Source organism: Thamnophis elegans, chromosome 6 (genome assembly GCF_009769535.1).
Source record: "Thamnophis elegans isolate rThaEle1 chromosome 6, rThaEle1.pri, whole genome shotgun sequence".
NCBI lineage: Eukaryota > Metazoa > Chordata > Lepidosauria > Squamata > Colubridae > Thamnophis > Thamnophis elegans.
In genome coordinates, this window is record NC_045546.1 from 80864707 (window position 1) to 80879074 (window position 14368).

At 43.7% G+C, this 14368-nt stretch overlaps 1 protein-coding gene across 1 annotated transcript in view; it reads left to right on the forward strand.

Moving 5' to 3' along the window:
* The window catches only part of TRIO (trio Rho guanine nucleotide exchange factor), a 325986-nt gene that overhangs the window by 95655 nt on the left and 215963 nt on the right, over window positions 1–14368 (forward strand). The window contains exons 3-5 of the mRNA XM_032219436.1: window positions 5435–5549; window positions 7405–7597; window positions 13619–14131. Of these exons, the coding sequence (XP_032075327.1) occupies window positions 5435–5549; window positions 7405–7597; window positions 13619–14131 (821 nt within the window). The remainder of the gene's footprint in view (window positions 1–5434; window positions 5550–7404; window positions 7598–13618; window positions 14132–14368) is intronic.

Below are 14368 nucleotides of genomic sequence, written 5' to 3' on the forward strand. Positions count from 1 at the left end.
TGGGGATCAGAGCATTTACTCATTGTAAATATTGCCATCACACAAACACTTCTAAATCCATGTAAAAATCCTAAAGTGGCTTGAAAAGCATTCTAACTGCAGAATAGCAAAGCCTGATGCAGTCTGCATTTCAGTTCTGGATAAGTAAGTCCATTCCTGTCCATGTTCCAATATTTTGTTCTTGGTAGGAAAATGAAAACACTGATGTAGTTCAGAAAAGCTGCCCTTGAAGAGTGTTCGAAGACTCCAGCTGGTCCAGAACGCAGCCGCACGAGCGATCGTGGGTGCACCCAGGTACACCCACGTCACACCTATCCTCCGCGAGCTGCACTGGTTACCCATTAGTCTCCGGATCCGCTTCAAGGCGCTGGTCGTTACCTATAAAGCCCTTCATGGCATCAGACCTGGGTAGCTGAGAGACCGCCTCCTGCCGATTACCTCCCATAGACCGATCAGATCTCACGGGCTAGGCCTTCTCCGGATTCCATCTGCCAGCCAATGTCGGCTGGCGACTCCCCGGGGGAGAGCCTTCTCTGTTGCAGCTCCAGTCCTCTGGAACGATCTCCCTGTGGAGATCCGGACCCTCACTACCCCCCAGAGATCCGGACCATACCCACTCTCATGGCCTTCAGGAAAGCTGTAAAACCTGGCTGTTCCGGCAGGCCTGGGGACTGTTGACCTCACTGTTGCGGTCCAGCCCCGATTAGAATGAATGTATGTGGTGTTGAGATTTTAAACCATTTTTTTCCTTTTTTTCTCTTTGTTGTAAGCCGCCCAGAGTCCTTCGGGATTGGGCGGCATATAAATTTTATAAATTAAATTAAATTAACTACGTGTGGCCCAATAAAGAATTTAAATTAGATTATATTAAAAGATTTTACAGGATTCAAAAGTGAGATGGACTGGTGGTTCTGGATTATAAATAGTATTATTATGCTGGCTGTTTAACACAGATTTCAAAGTGGCTTGTATCTCCTGGTTCCCTACCTCTAAAATCGGGACAGGAGTTATAGATGCATTGCATAAATATCTTTAGGCTGAAACAAACAGCAATAAACCATTCCTAAGGGATCATGCAAAATACTTAATATACTGAATACTTGGAGTAAATGCAGAACAAAAATAAGCCCAGATTTTCTTTTCTTTTGTTTTGCTGTTTATTTCTATGCAGAAAAAAAAAACCCCTAAGAAATGTGCTCACTGGAGATTTAATAATTTGTTTAGGTTGCAAGATTTAATTATTAACAAGATGAAACTAAAATCTTCAGAGCCTTACTTCACAATGAATTAGTCTACCTGATTTGTAGAACGCAAAAGGCAATATTGTAAGAGGGAATATTGTGGTGTACATGGTCCTCAGTTAACAACTGTTCAACAACCATTCAAAATTAGCAATGCTGAACAAGGGAGACTTCTAGCTGGTCCTCAAAGTTGTGGCCATCATAGCAACCTGACAGTCACATGATCACAATCCAGACGCTGGCAACCAACCCACACTTATAATGGACACAACATCATCATCACTATTTGAAACCTTCGCTGCCAATTCCAATGGGGGAAGTCGGCAAGTGGTTGCAAATGGCATTCAGTTGACATTGCGCTGAACAGCCATGTTGGATTCATTTAATGACCACAACTGGAACAACAAGTTGTAAGTCAACACAATAATTTGATGTCAAGCTTTTGTCAAGCGCAGGAAATCAGGAGTCCAGGAAGTTCAAATGAATGTGTAGGTTTATCACACGCTAAATCTGAACTACTAACTGTCGAAGTAAATTGGCAGTAAATTAAGAGTCAACGGAATTCAAGGTGAGCTGGATTTAGATCTCTTGTGAGCACAAAGGGACTCAAGACTGATGATGCATTTGACCCACTCTCCCTTGGGCTCAGCCTGGTCATCTTATACAGCTTTACAATCATGTCAGCAATGGAGTTCCCAGTCCCTGTTGTTATTGTTAACTGGGGACCACTTGTATCTGACTGAATTTGAAATGCTTCCAACAGAAATTTAGGATTTATCTATAAATTGTTGGGGAACTATAACTTAGTTCTCAATATTCATTCTTACAGTTGAATGGTGATTTTTAGTTTGTTAAAGCAATACATTAAATTATTTATAGTTAACTATGTTATACTGGAAATTATAACCTCTATAAGGTTTCTAAACCTTTGTTAAGACATTTCTATGTTACTTTTTTTTGTCTTATGTAGTTTATATATCTTTTTTTTAATGTTCCTCAAAAAGTACGCCCCCCCCCAAAAAAGAAGATTGGTTTATTATTCTATAGTTTGAATTCAGCAACAGAGTACGTATAAGGCTACTGTAGTATATTATATGTAGCAGCGGAATTTACTTCAGGTTTGTAGTAGTAATAGCAATAGCAATAGCAGTAGACTTATATACCGCTTCATAGGGCTTTCAGCCCTCTCTAAGCGGTTTACAGAGTCAGCATATTGCCCCCAACAACAATCCGGGTCCTCATTTTACCCACCTCGGAAGGATGGAAGGCTGAGTCAACCCTGAGCCGGTGAGATTTGAACCGCTGAACTGCTGATCTAGCAGTAGCCTGCAGTGCTGCATTTAACCACTGCGCCACCTCGGCTCTTAGTAGTAGCAGTAGGAAAAAATGCATCTAATAATAAATAGCATCACAAATGCAACAATGTTGCCTTAGGTTTTGTGTTCTGACCCCCTCCTCCGTCCAGTAACGAAAGCCGAGACGAGCTTAATTAGAATGTCCTTTAATAACAAGACTAGAATCTTGGTGGCTGAAAGCCAAGCAAACAAACAGATAAGGACCTTGGCAGCAAGTCCAACAAACCTTGCCAGCAATTCAGACAAACCTTGACAGCAATCCAGCCTGCCAAGTTAGTTACGTTTTCTTTAGTCAATGCGTTGACTTCTGCAAGAAGGGCGTGCCACAAGCAGTCTTTTTTATAGTCTGGAGAGGTGTCTAATGACCATCAGCTGAGCGCATTTACCTCCTGTAGTTGCGTAATTGCTCCTGACGCCGAGTAGCTCTTCGATGGCGTGCATCCAGGAACAACTCACTGCTGGCTTCTGGATCACTCTCCCTTGTCTCCTCCCCACTGGTCCAAGGCTCAGGCACCACCTGGTGGCCAACCAGTCTCTCTGCGCCCTGCTCGGAGTCGGAACCCTGTCCAGGGTCCTCCACCTCCTCCAGAGCCGACTCAGAGGGCCCCTCGCTGTCGGAGTCTGGTGGCAGCTCCAACGGCACCTGCTGGGCCACAACAGTTTTGTATGTGAGAAGGAGAAGCATAGGGGATGGGAGGAATTGATAGCAAAACGTGATCTAGGGGAGAACAGTAAAAATATAAACCTTATAAATTTAGTATAAAATTATTAGTGACATTTGTGATTATGCTGTTACTCTAGCGCAGCTGATTTAAATCACATTCCACCCTCGGTATGTTATCCAAAATAATCCTAATATTACCACTTTCTTTCTCTTTCGTGAGAGATCCAGGGTAAGAGAACACTATTGTTCAGAAGGACCTTGAGGCCTTTCTTCTCCAATGGAAAGCAGAACAAAGAGTAGCATCCATTTACTTTCTTATTTAGAGAAGGGAAGTAATGACAATAGCTACCATCTTGAACATCTCCCTTGCCCAGATAGCAGATAGCATCTGGAGCTGAGCACAACCCGCCCTGAGTCCATTCATTCCTCAGATTGTGCCTGCACCAGTTTCTTCCATGGGTTCATTTTTCTTGACATTTCCTTGCTCTTCCCATCATCTTGGCTTCTCAACCTTTCAGAAGTTGAGAGAATGGTACAAAGGCATACAGTATCTTTAAAGCTTGGAAGCTTAGAAGATTTGGGAATGGGTATGATTCTTGTTATAAGACCACCAGAAATTGAAAACAACTTGGAAAGGAAAACACTATCTTTTCTGTGTTGGCTTTCAAAATTGGCATCAAAGGTATTTGACAAACACCAATAATGAAAAGCATCCTTCCCCTAACTTCACATCTTAATAGATGAAGGCTTGAAGATCACCTTGTGATCTAATTATTGGTTGCCGTGAAAACTGCTAGAAATGATATTAATTAAAGGTTGACTCAGTCTCCCATCCTTCCGAAGTGGGTAACATGAGGACCCCAATTGTTGGGGGCGATATTCTGACTCTGTAAACTGCTTAGAGAGGGCTGTAAAGCACTGTAAAGTGGTATATAAGTCTATTGTTATTAAGCATGATACCCCAAGAGTGATTCTCTGAAATTGTTCACTTTTGGGATGACTGCTTTTTGTTATGATTTGCAGAACTTTTCAGAAGTTTCAGTGCCAGGTTGAATTCTAGGCACTGCTAGTATCTGACTAGAAGAGCCAAGTCTGCTTCGTAAATTATTGAGGGAGCAAATGAAAAAGACAAATGGGATGTGTGACCTTTCAGAAGTTGAGAGAATGGTACAAAGGCATACAGTATCTTTAAAGCTTGGAAGCTTAGAAGATTTGGGAATGGGTATGATTCTTGTTATAAGACCACCAGAAATTGTAAACAATTTGGAAAGGAGAACACTATCTTTTCTGTGTTGGCTTTCAAAATTGACATCAAAAAGAAATTTAATACACCCTTCTCAACCCTTAAGTCATAGGGGAGAACGTTGGTTTCTTAGATGTGATAGTACTTTAGGCCGTGACCCGACAAATGCGCGGACGTCAAAAGCGTGCCGACAAAACCGCGGCGCTAAAACCGCGATGTCAAAAGCGCGCCGACAAAAGCGCGCTGACAGAAGCGCGATGTAAGGGTTAGGGTTAGGTTTAGGGTTTGGTTTAGGGTTAGGGTTACAGCACGCTGTTGTCGGCGCGCTTCAGCGCTCATTCGTCGGCACAGTTTTGTCACCACGGTTTAGTCAGGCGCGCTTTTGTTATTCGCGCATTTGTGGTGGAACCACTTTAGGCAGCATTAGAGTATGTCCAATATTTTATAGAGCTGTCTAAATAAAACATGGTTCAGTTCCTTTTTCCTCCCTGCAAAAGAGCTCCCACCCTAAAACGCACAACAAAGAATACAACAGACAGAAGAATTGTAGGACATGGGTTTTCTCCATGAAAATAGTTACGTATTGACTAAAACACTGTTCTTTCTAACCTCACCTTCAGTGATTGTTGCAAAGATATTATTTCTTTGAAGCCATTTTCAGGGCTTTTGACAAGATGCAGGGTGCAAATGGCTACACAAGATACATATAAAACACTTCCAGTATATTCAACGTAATTTCTGCAGCCGTAAAAAGAACTTTCTTACCCACATCTCCCCCTAGCGTTGTGCCTTTTAACTGAGAACATAACATACACGGTACAGGGGTGCCTTTCTGTTGAAATACAATCTTGCCCGAATTCTTGGGAAAGAGGCTTTTATCTTCAGCGTACGCCACAGTCTGCAGCGGGCATTCAGTGTGTTTCTTTTTCAGGTGGAAGAGATAAGCGTGGAGGCCCCATTCTAACGTTTCCAGCTCGAAGCAATCATGACAGAATACGACAAGAGGATCTTAGGCGGCTGATTTCGTACCTTGCGTGTATCCCTAGGTAAGGGCATCTTTTGTGTATTATGGCTTGGAAGCTGTGTGTCACCACAGCAAAACAAAATCATTTAAAGGGGCCTATATTTTGAGGATATACGACCGGACAAATGTACTTTATTCTTTCATTCTGTCAATTTTGTATTCTATGTTGTACAATTTTTTGTAATTATGTAACTGCAAGGAGAGCTTGTCCTGGCAAGTAAATATCAGGGAGAAAATACTTTTGTCAAAATTAGGTTTAAGGTTTAGGTTTATTGGATTTATATGCCACCCTTCTCCCAAGGACTCAGGGCGGCGTACAACAGAAACACATAATACAAAAGTTAAAAAACAAATTAAATAGAATATCTCAAACAAACCCAATTAGAATTGACAATAACTTTTTTTTTAAAAAAAATTCGAATTAAAATTAACAATGATCAATAATTTATTTTGTTTTGTTCAGGCCAGGCTGGCTTGCTGGAAAAGCCAACTTTTTAGGGCGCGTCGGAAGGATCGGAGGTCAGGGATTATACGAAGCTCCGGGGGGCAGCTCATTCCAGAGGGAAGGTGCTCCCACAGAGAAGGCTCTCCCCCTGGGGGTTGCTAGCCGACACTGTCTGGCCGACGGCACCCCGAGGAGGCCAACTCTGTGGGATCGCACTGGACGGTGGGAGGCTACCGGTGGCAGTAGGTGGTCTCGCAGGTACCCTGGGCCTAAGGGGTATTGCTGTGATTTTACCCAAGCACTTCACTTAGGTATTTCACAAACACCAATAATGAAAAGCATCCTTCCCCTAACTTCTTAACTCTTAATAGATGAAGGCTTGAAGATCACCTTGTGATCCTCTAATTATTGGTTGCCGTGAAAACCCCTAGAAATGATATTAATTAAAGGTTGACTCAGTCTCCCATCCTTCTGAAGTGGGTAACATGAGGACCCAAATTGTTGGGGGTGATATTCTGACTCTGTAAACTGCTTAGAGAGGGCTGTAAAGTGGGGTTCCACCACAAAACCACGCTCGACTAAACCGCATCCGACTAAACCGCGTAGCTGACGTCATCAACAGGGCAACAACAGCGCGGAGACAGAAGCACGCTGTAAACCCTAAACCTAAAATTAACCCCTAAACCTAACCCCCCTAAACCTAACCCTTAACCTAACCCTAACCCTAAACCTAACCCTTAACCTAACCCTTAACCTAATCCTAACCCTTAACCTAACCCTAAACCTAACCCTAAACCTAACCCTTACCTTAAGTTGAATCGGCTTGCTTTCAAAGCGCTATTTAAAGCGCCCTTCTTTCTCCGCGCTGGCTGTTGTCGCCCTGTTGATGACGTCAGCGACGCGGTTTAATCGGGCGCGGCTTAGTCGAGCGCAGTTTTGACGGGTCACGTAAAGTGGTATATAAGTCTATTGTTATTAAGCATGATACTGCAAGGGTGATTCTCAGAAATTGTTCACTTTTGGGATGACTGCTTTTTGTTATGATTTGCAGAACGTTTCAAAAGTTTCAGTGCCAGGTTAAATTCTAGGCACTGCTAAGTATCTGATTAGAAGAGCCAAGTCTGCTTCGTAAATTATTGAGGGAGCAAATGGAAACGACAAACGGGATGTGTGCCAGGAAGTGAAGCCAGAGGAGAGTAGGACAGGCTTTTATACATAGCCAGAACATGGTTAAGATTGCCCGCCAATCTTAACCAACCTGGATAAAAATCTTAAGTTTTAAGAAAATTCTGGCTTGAGGCAATATTTCCACAGGTGAAACTCCTACTAGGTAGCTAGATGAAAATGTAAACAGAATTGGCAGGTGAATTGTCCATTTTACACCTGTAATAACAGCTTGCCTTTTTTAATTGTTGTTTTATTTCTTTTCTAGTGAAGAGGTGTGCAAGCGAGGTTTCACAGTCATTGTAGATATGCGCGGATCAAAATGGGACTCTATTAAGCCACTTTTGAAGATCCTACAGGAATCCTTTCCATGTTGCATTCACGTTGCACTGATAATCAAGCCAGATAACTTTTGGCAGAAACAGCGGACCAACTTTGGCAGCTCCAAGTTTGAATTTGAGGTAATGTATTGAAACCATGTGGGTTTTGTTTTTTACAGTGTTGGGTACCACCAGCCAAAGGAGAAACCTGCCTTTTGAGCCTCCTTTCCAGACATTTATATATTTAATACCTGCGTTTGTTTAAAAAGAAAACCTGCATTGCTGGACCATGGAAGGAAAGTACAGAGCAAGTTAGCTATATTTAGAGTAAAAAGTGTGTGGAAAAGATGCAGCATTGCTTCATCTTCTAAGCAGTCATTAAATACATACCTCCTTCTGCGATAGAAGAATCAACCAGAAAACACATAAATGGCGGTCATGACCCAACTTGGCTGGATGTATTTGCCTAATGAGGAACCATGCTGTTAAGTCGGCTATTCAAACATGGAAGAAGGTTAGCAGATTTAAGCAACTTGGTATAATCCTTCCTAACTCATATACTCTCATAACAGCCTTACAATCTTCTTAATTTATTACTCTAATTAATGCAGGCAGTGGGTCTTCTATCCCCAGTTCCGAAGCATCCTTTAGACAAGACAGTATATTTCCTTAGTTTCTGAAACTAGGTTTTAGGAAGTTATGCACACCAATAGGTGAAAGATTCACCATTCATAGGACCCAAAATAGCTACCGTATATACTCAAGTATAAGCCAAGTTTTTCAGCCCACGCCTCGGCTTATACTCGAGTCAGTGAAAAATTTGCCCGAAATGGAGGAGAAAAAGGGGTGGGGCCATGCCGCTGGGTGACGCTCGTGAATGGCCCGGCGCCCCTGTGAGTTTCCCCTCTGTGTCAGTTTGCCTCGCAGCGCGCACCGCACCATCCCCCCTCCTCACGTTCTAATGTAATGCAGGGCTGTCTTACGATTCCCCTTCCTCCCCCTCCTGCCGCTCTGCAACGATGTCCCACATCCTCCTTGTTATGGCAAGCAGCCACATAGCGATGTCCCAGAGCTAGTTTACTGTTTTTCTTTGAAATAAATATTCAAAAACATTATTGGTATCTATTTTTATTTTTGAAATTTACCGGTAGCTGCTGCATTTCCCACCCTAGGCTTATACTCGAGTCAATAACTTTTCCAGTTTTTTGTGGTAAAATTAGGTGCCTCGGCTTATATTCGGGCCGGCCTATACTCGAGTATATACGGTAGTTATCTCTTAGGTCTAGTAATAGGCTGCAACTTTTGGCTAGTATCCAACCAACCAGCATTGTCTATTTTGGAACTAATTCCCATCATTCACATCCATGCTTCCTATCCCCTTGCTACCCCCTGAGGAGTGCAGAGTCTACTCCACCGGTATCTTGAAAAACTAATCTAACGAGAAGTGCAGGAATGCAGACCCTGAACCTATCAAGCTCCTTCCTGCTTCTATTAGGATTTTATTTAAAAGCCATCTGAAGGCAGACTGTATCAGAATATAAAAAAAAGTAAGTTCCTTATAGTCTCAATATATGGTTGCATTTTTGTTATTTTCCAGGCTCATCCTGTACTAGAATCAGTGGCACTTAAGTATTGGCTTGGTGTTAGGAATCAAATCTTCTGATTGATTGATTTGATTTGATTTGATTGATTTCATTTCATTTTCATTTTCCCTTTATTTGTATGCCGCCCTTTTCCCTGGGGGGACTCAGGGCGGCTCACAGTTCACAAAAGGGGGGGGGGGAGGACAAACAATTTCTAACATAAAGACAATACATCATTATTAAAAACACAACAGTCACACAATTCGAGTGCGGTTAGAATCTTAACCCCAGGCCAACCGGGACAGCCAGATCTTTAGGGCGGCGCGGAAGGACTGGAGGGTGGTGAGGGTCCGAATCTCCACGGGGAGATTTATTACATTTATATGCTGCCCTTTTCCCCGAAGGGGACTCAGGGCGGCTCACAACTCAATCAGGGAAGGAGGTACAGACAGGGGGATAAAAAAGACGAGACATAACAATACAAAATTTAAAAACACACAACAACCATACCATTCGAGAAGGGGGGCAAAAACTCTTTAGCCCCAGCCCTGTCGGAACAGCCAGGTTTTAAGGGCTTTGCGGAAGGCCTGGAGGGTGCTGAGGGTCCGAATCTCCACGGGGAGTTCGTTCCAGAGGGTCGGAGCAGCCACAGAGAAGGTTCTCCTCCGGGTAGTCGCCAGTCAGCATTGGCCGGCGGATGGAATTCGGAGGAGGCCTAATCTGTGGGATCTGATCGGTCTATTGGATGCCAAATGATGAGTCTCTAGGACTTTGGTCAGGAGACAGTAATCTTGTCCCGCTGCATATTGCGGAATGCTTTGGGGGATGGAATAGTGCAGAATATCTCAGGCATTGCTGCTACTGATAGATGGGCCTTTTTTTAATGGGCCTGGTGAAATGAGCTTGTAGTAGGGATAACCAGTTTCTGCAGAAGAAATATTTCACAGCAAGCAGACTAACAAGTAGCAGTTAGTAACATGTAGTCTCTGAATATGTTTCCCCGTTATTAGAATATATGTTTTATATTGAATATATGAATATGCTTTCCCAGGATTAGAAATATAAGAAGCAAGAGTGGTGCTTGTGACAGCCCAGCCAATGCCTTCCTCCACACTACATTGAATATTCTTACTGTGCAGAGATTTTGGCTGCATTGGCATCTCCTCCTCATTTATACCATGTCAGCAAAGCAGAGTGGCTCATATCCACTCTCTCAGAGAGGGTGGGACAGGCATCAACCACAAGGGATACGCCAGGGGTCGGCAAACTTAAACACTCAAAGAGCCATTTGGACGACCTGTTTCCCACAGAAAAGAAAACACTGGGAGCCACAAAGGTCCTAGGCGGAAGCTCCCTGTTCAATTCTGGAGCTGACCGGAAGTTCAGTTCCCCCCCACCATAGAGTCTCTTCCTAGCGCGGCGTACTTTTTCCTCTACCTGTCATAACCGAAAGCCCTATCAATTGTGGAGACCACTGGAAAACCCTCCCCTTGCCATAGAGTCTTCTCCTGGCGGCGCACTGTGCTTCTCTCCCCCCCCCCCAAACCGGAGGCTCCTCTCAAAATTGTGGCACCGACCGGTGATGGAGCCGCAGCAGAGGGAGGAAAGAGCCACATGCGGCTCCAGAGCCGCAGTCTGCTGGCCCTTGGGGTAGGCAGTCCACAAGTAAGCCGCTCCCTGCCATGCAGGGCTTCAAAGATGAAAGCTAGCATCTTGAATTGCACCTAGATGCCTACAAGGGAGCCAGAGCTCTCCTTTGCTACTTGTTTGAGGATGGCGTGTGGTGGGAACTGTTGTTTGGGCCTAGAGTTTTGAAGCAGAATATCTCTAAAGTCCTTACCTATCGGTAAGATGCTCCAGACGAGAAGAAGCACTTAGCTTTTGGGGAGGAAAACAAGGGGGAAAAACCTGCCTCTGCTTCCCAGCAATTTGCCTCCTTGCAGCAAACAGAAACAGCCTGGTCAGCTTCAGCACAGCCTGATTTAGCACAAGCAGCTGATTGGTGTTTGGATCTGACTCCTGGAATATCACCTGTCAGCTGTTTCAGGATGCGGAGATCGCCACCACCCACCACCGCTGTCGTCACCCATCTCCGCCTATCACTGCCACCTGGAACGGACTGAAAATGGGGTGCGTGGAGGCGGCAATAGGCCGTAGCAGCAATGGATGGTGGCGATCCCCGCAGCCTGGAACAGCTGATAAGCGGTATTCCGGGAGACAGATCCAACCACCAATCAGCTGCTTGTGCTAAATCCGGCTGTGCTGAAGCTGACCAGGCTGTGTTGCTGTTTGCTGCAAGGAGGCAAATAGCTGGGAGGCAGAGGCCAAAAGGGGGGGGGGGGGGGCTGGCGGGTGGACGGGGCTTCGGCAACATATGCTCTATAAGATGCAAAGACATTTCCGCTCACTTTTGCGGGAGAGAAGTGCATCTTATACATCGAAAGATACAGTATATATTGATAGGCTGCTGGTTTGCACCATCATCATTTTGTGTGCTCTGAAGAGTCAGAGAGAAAGAAAGATAAACTTTACACACCCCTTGCCTTTTGGGGGGGGGCTTATATAATGGTTATAAAATGCTGAGCCAGATTATATCATGTGCTCTGTTGTGAATACACACAGATGCTTCTCTACAAGTTGTAATGCTTCCCTGTGCACATTTGTGCATTAGATAAAGGCCATGCCAAGGGAGAAGGGCCAATTGGCATATTCAATATTGGAAGTAGAGTTTCTTGGCATAGCCTTATTCCCTGCTTTTGTGATCACTCCAGCTTGGATTAATTTATTTCTTGGGCTTTTGCAACAAGAATAGTGAAATTTGTAAATCTGAATTGGAGACACCTCAGATTATTTTATTTTGTACCTTGCTATATTAGCCTTCTTTGCATGGAATTAAAAATCCAAATTTTGGCTTCAAATTCTGAACTTTTAGGTGAACATTGAAATGAGGTTTCCTAGTTCATGTAATTAATTGCATGATACAAGCTGTGGGGGAACAACTACAAAATATATAAACCCAGTAGGAGTGTTGGTTCTGGTATAGTGTTAAAATTCACCAGAAGAGGAAGTTACCAGCGAACCATCTTGGATTTTAAGATCAACACAAGAGGGAGCCTTGTCTCATCCATGAAATTAATAAGATTATGCGTCAGGATTCTGCCCACTGTGGTCTCAGTTCTCCCTCTCGAGAGGGAACTGTCAGGGTCCATCCATAGTTTTTCAGGAAGCAAAATTAAATATTTATAATTTAAGAAGACGTTGTAATCTTGACTACTGGGAATTGTAGTTGACTCCACATATGAGTTTAGTACTTTGCATTAATTTGTGTTAGTTTCAAAGGGGGAATGTTTTTATCACCATCGCCATCATCATTAGATTTTATGCCACTATATATATATATACATACATACATACATACATGTGTTCTGACCCCCTCCTCCATCCAGTAACGAATGCCGAGACAAGCTTAACTGGAATGTACTTTAATAGCAAGACACCAAAACATCGGTGGCTGAAAGCCAAGCAGAACAAACAGATAAGGACCTTGGCAGCAACTCAGACAAACTCAGGCAGCAATAAACACAGATAAGGCTTGGCAGCAATCCAGCCTGCCAAGCGCCCAGTACTGTCCTCCGACATTCAATCCTGTGTTGACTTCTGCAAAGAGGGCCATGTGCACAAGTAGCTTTTTTTATAGTCTGGAGAGGAGCCTAATGACCACCAGCTGAGTACAATCACCTCCTGTAATTGTGTAATTGTTCCTGATGCCTAGTAGCTCTTCGATGGCGTGCATCCAGGAACAACTCACTACTGGCCTCTGGAAGGCCAAAAATCAGCTGGCTGGCACACGCATGCGCGCTGGAGCTGATGGCTCACGTGCCGGCAGACATGGCTCTGTGTGCCACCAATGGCATGCGTGCCGTAAGTTCTCCATCATGGGCCTAAGAGATCACTTGATTAAAAAAAAATTACATTAGGCTTGACGAGGGGTGTTAGATTTTAAAGTAATATGATTGCACATTTATACTGTCTTCTCTTATTTTTTCTTTAAAACTAAGACATGTTAAGTATATTGATATGGAAGCATAAATACCATCAACACAGAATGAAGTTTGCTCCGAAGCTGAAAGTGAATGAGAGGAAGAGTGGGAAAGGAGAGGAGAAAGATAGGAAGAGAGGGATAGGAGAGAGGGTAAGGGGGGAAGATGAGGAGGATAAGGAGGAGTGGAATGAAGAGAGAGGAGAAGGAGAAAGGAAGGGGAAGTATAGTAGAAAAGGATGATGGAGGGAAGAAATGAGGTAGGGAGGGGGAGGAGAGAGGCGGAAGAAAATGTTGGATAAGGTATAAATATGGTGTATGGAGAGCAGAAGAGCCAATAACTGGTTTTTATCTTTTTTAGGTTTTTTTTTCCTGGGAGTTGATGGCAAGATGAACTGATGTAATTATTAATTAATACAATATGATATTGGCTAGTATACATGTGATTTATATGTTATGAAAATGGAAAATAAAAAGTATTTTATAAAAAGAAAAAATAGACCATGTCACATAGCTAACAATTTAATCCTTGCTTTTCAGACAAACATGGTGTCTCTTGAAGGCCTTACCAAAGTTGTCGATCCTTCTCAGTTAACTCACGAATTTGATGGCTGTTTGGAATATAACCATGAAGAATGGATAGAAATCAGGGTTGCCTTTGAGGATTATATCAGCAATGCCACTCATATGCTCTCTCGGCTGGAGGAGCTGCAGGATATATTGGCCAAAAAGGATTTGCCTCAGGACTTAGAGGCAGCCCGGAGTATGATAGAAGAGCATTCGCAATTGAAGAAAAAAGTCATCAAAGCTCCCATTGAGGACCTGGACTTGGAAGGGCAGAAGCTACTGCAGAGGATACAGAGCAGCGAGACTTTCCCCAAAAAGAACTCTGGCTCTGGAAACGCGGATCTGCAGAACCTCTTGCCGAAAGTGTCGACCATGCTGGACCGGCTGCACTCAACACGACAGCATCTGCATCAGATGTGGCACGTACGGAAATTGAAACTAGACCAATGCTTTCAGCTCAGACTTTTTGAACAGGATGCAGAGAAGGTAAATGTAAAATTTTATGAGCTGAGTTTAGGTGATTGGGCCACGTGGCACGACAAAACCGCGGTCCGCTAAAGCGCGCCCGATTAAAGCGCGTACCTGACGTCATCAGCAGTGCGACAAATACGACCGCGGAGAAAAAAGGGCGCTTTAAAAAGCGCTTTTAAAGCAAGCCAATTCATGTTAAGGTAAGGGTTAGGGTTAGGGTTAGGTTAAGCGTTAGGTTAAGCGTTAGGGTTA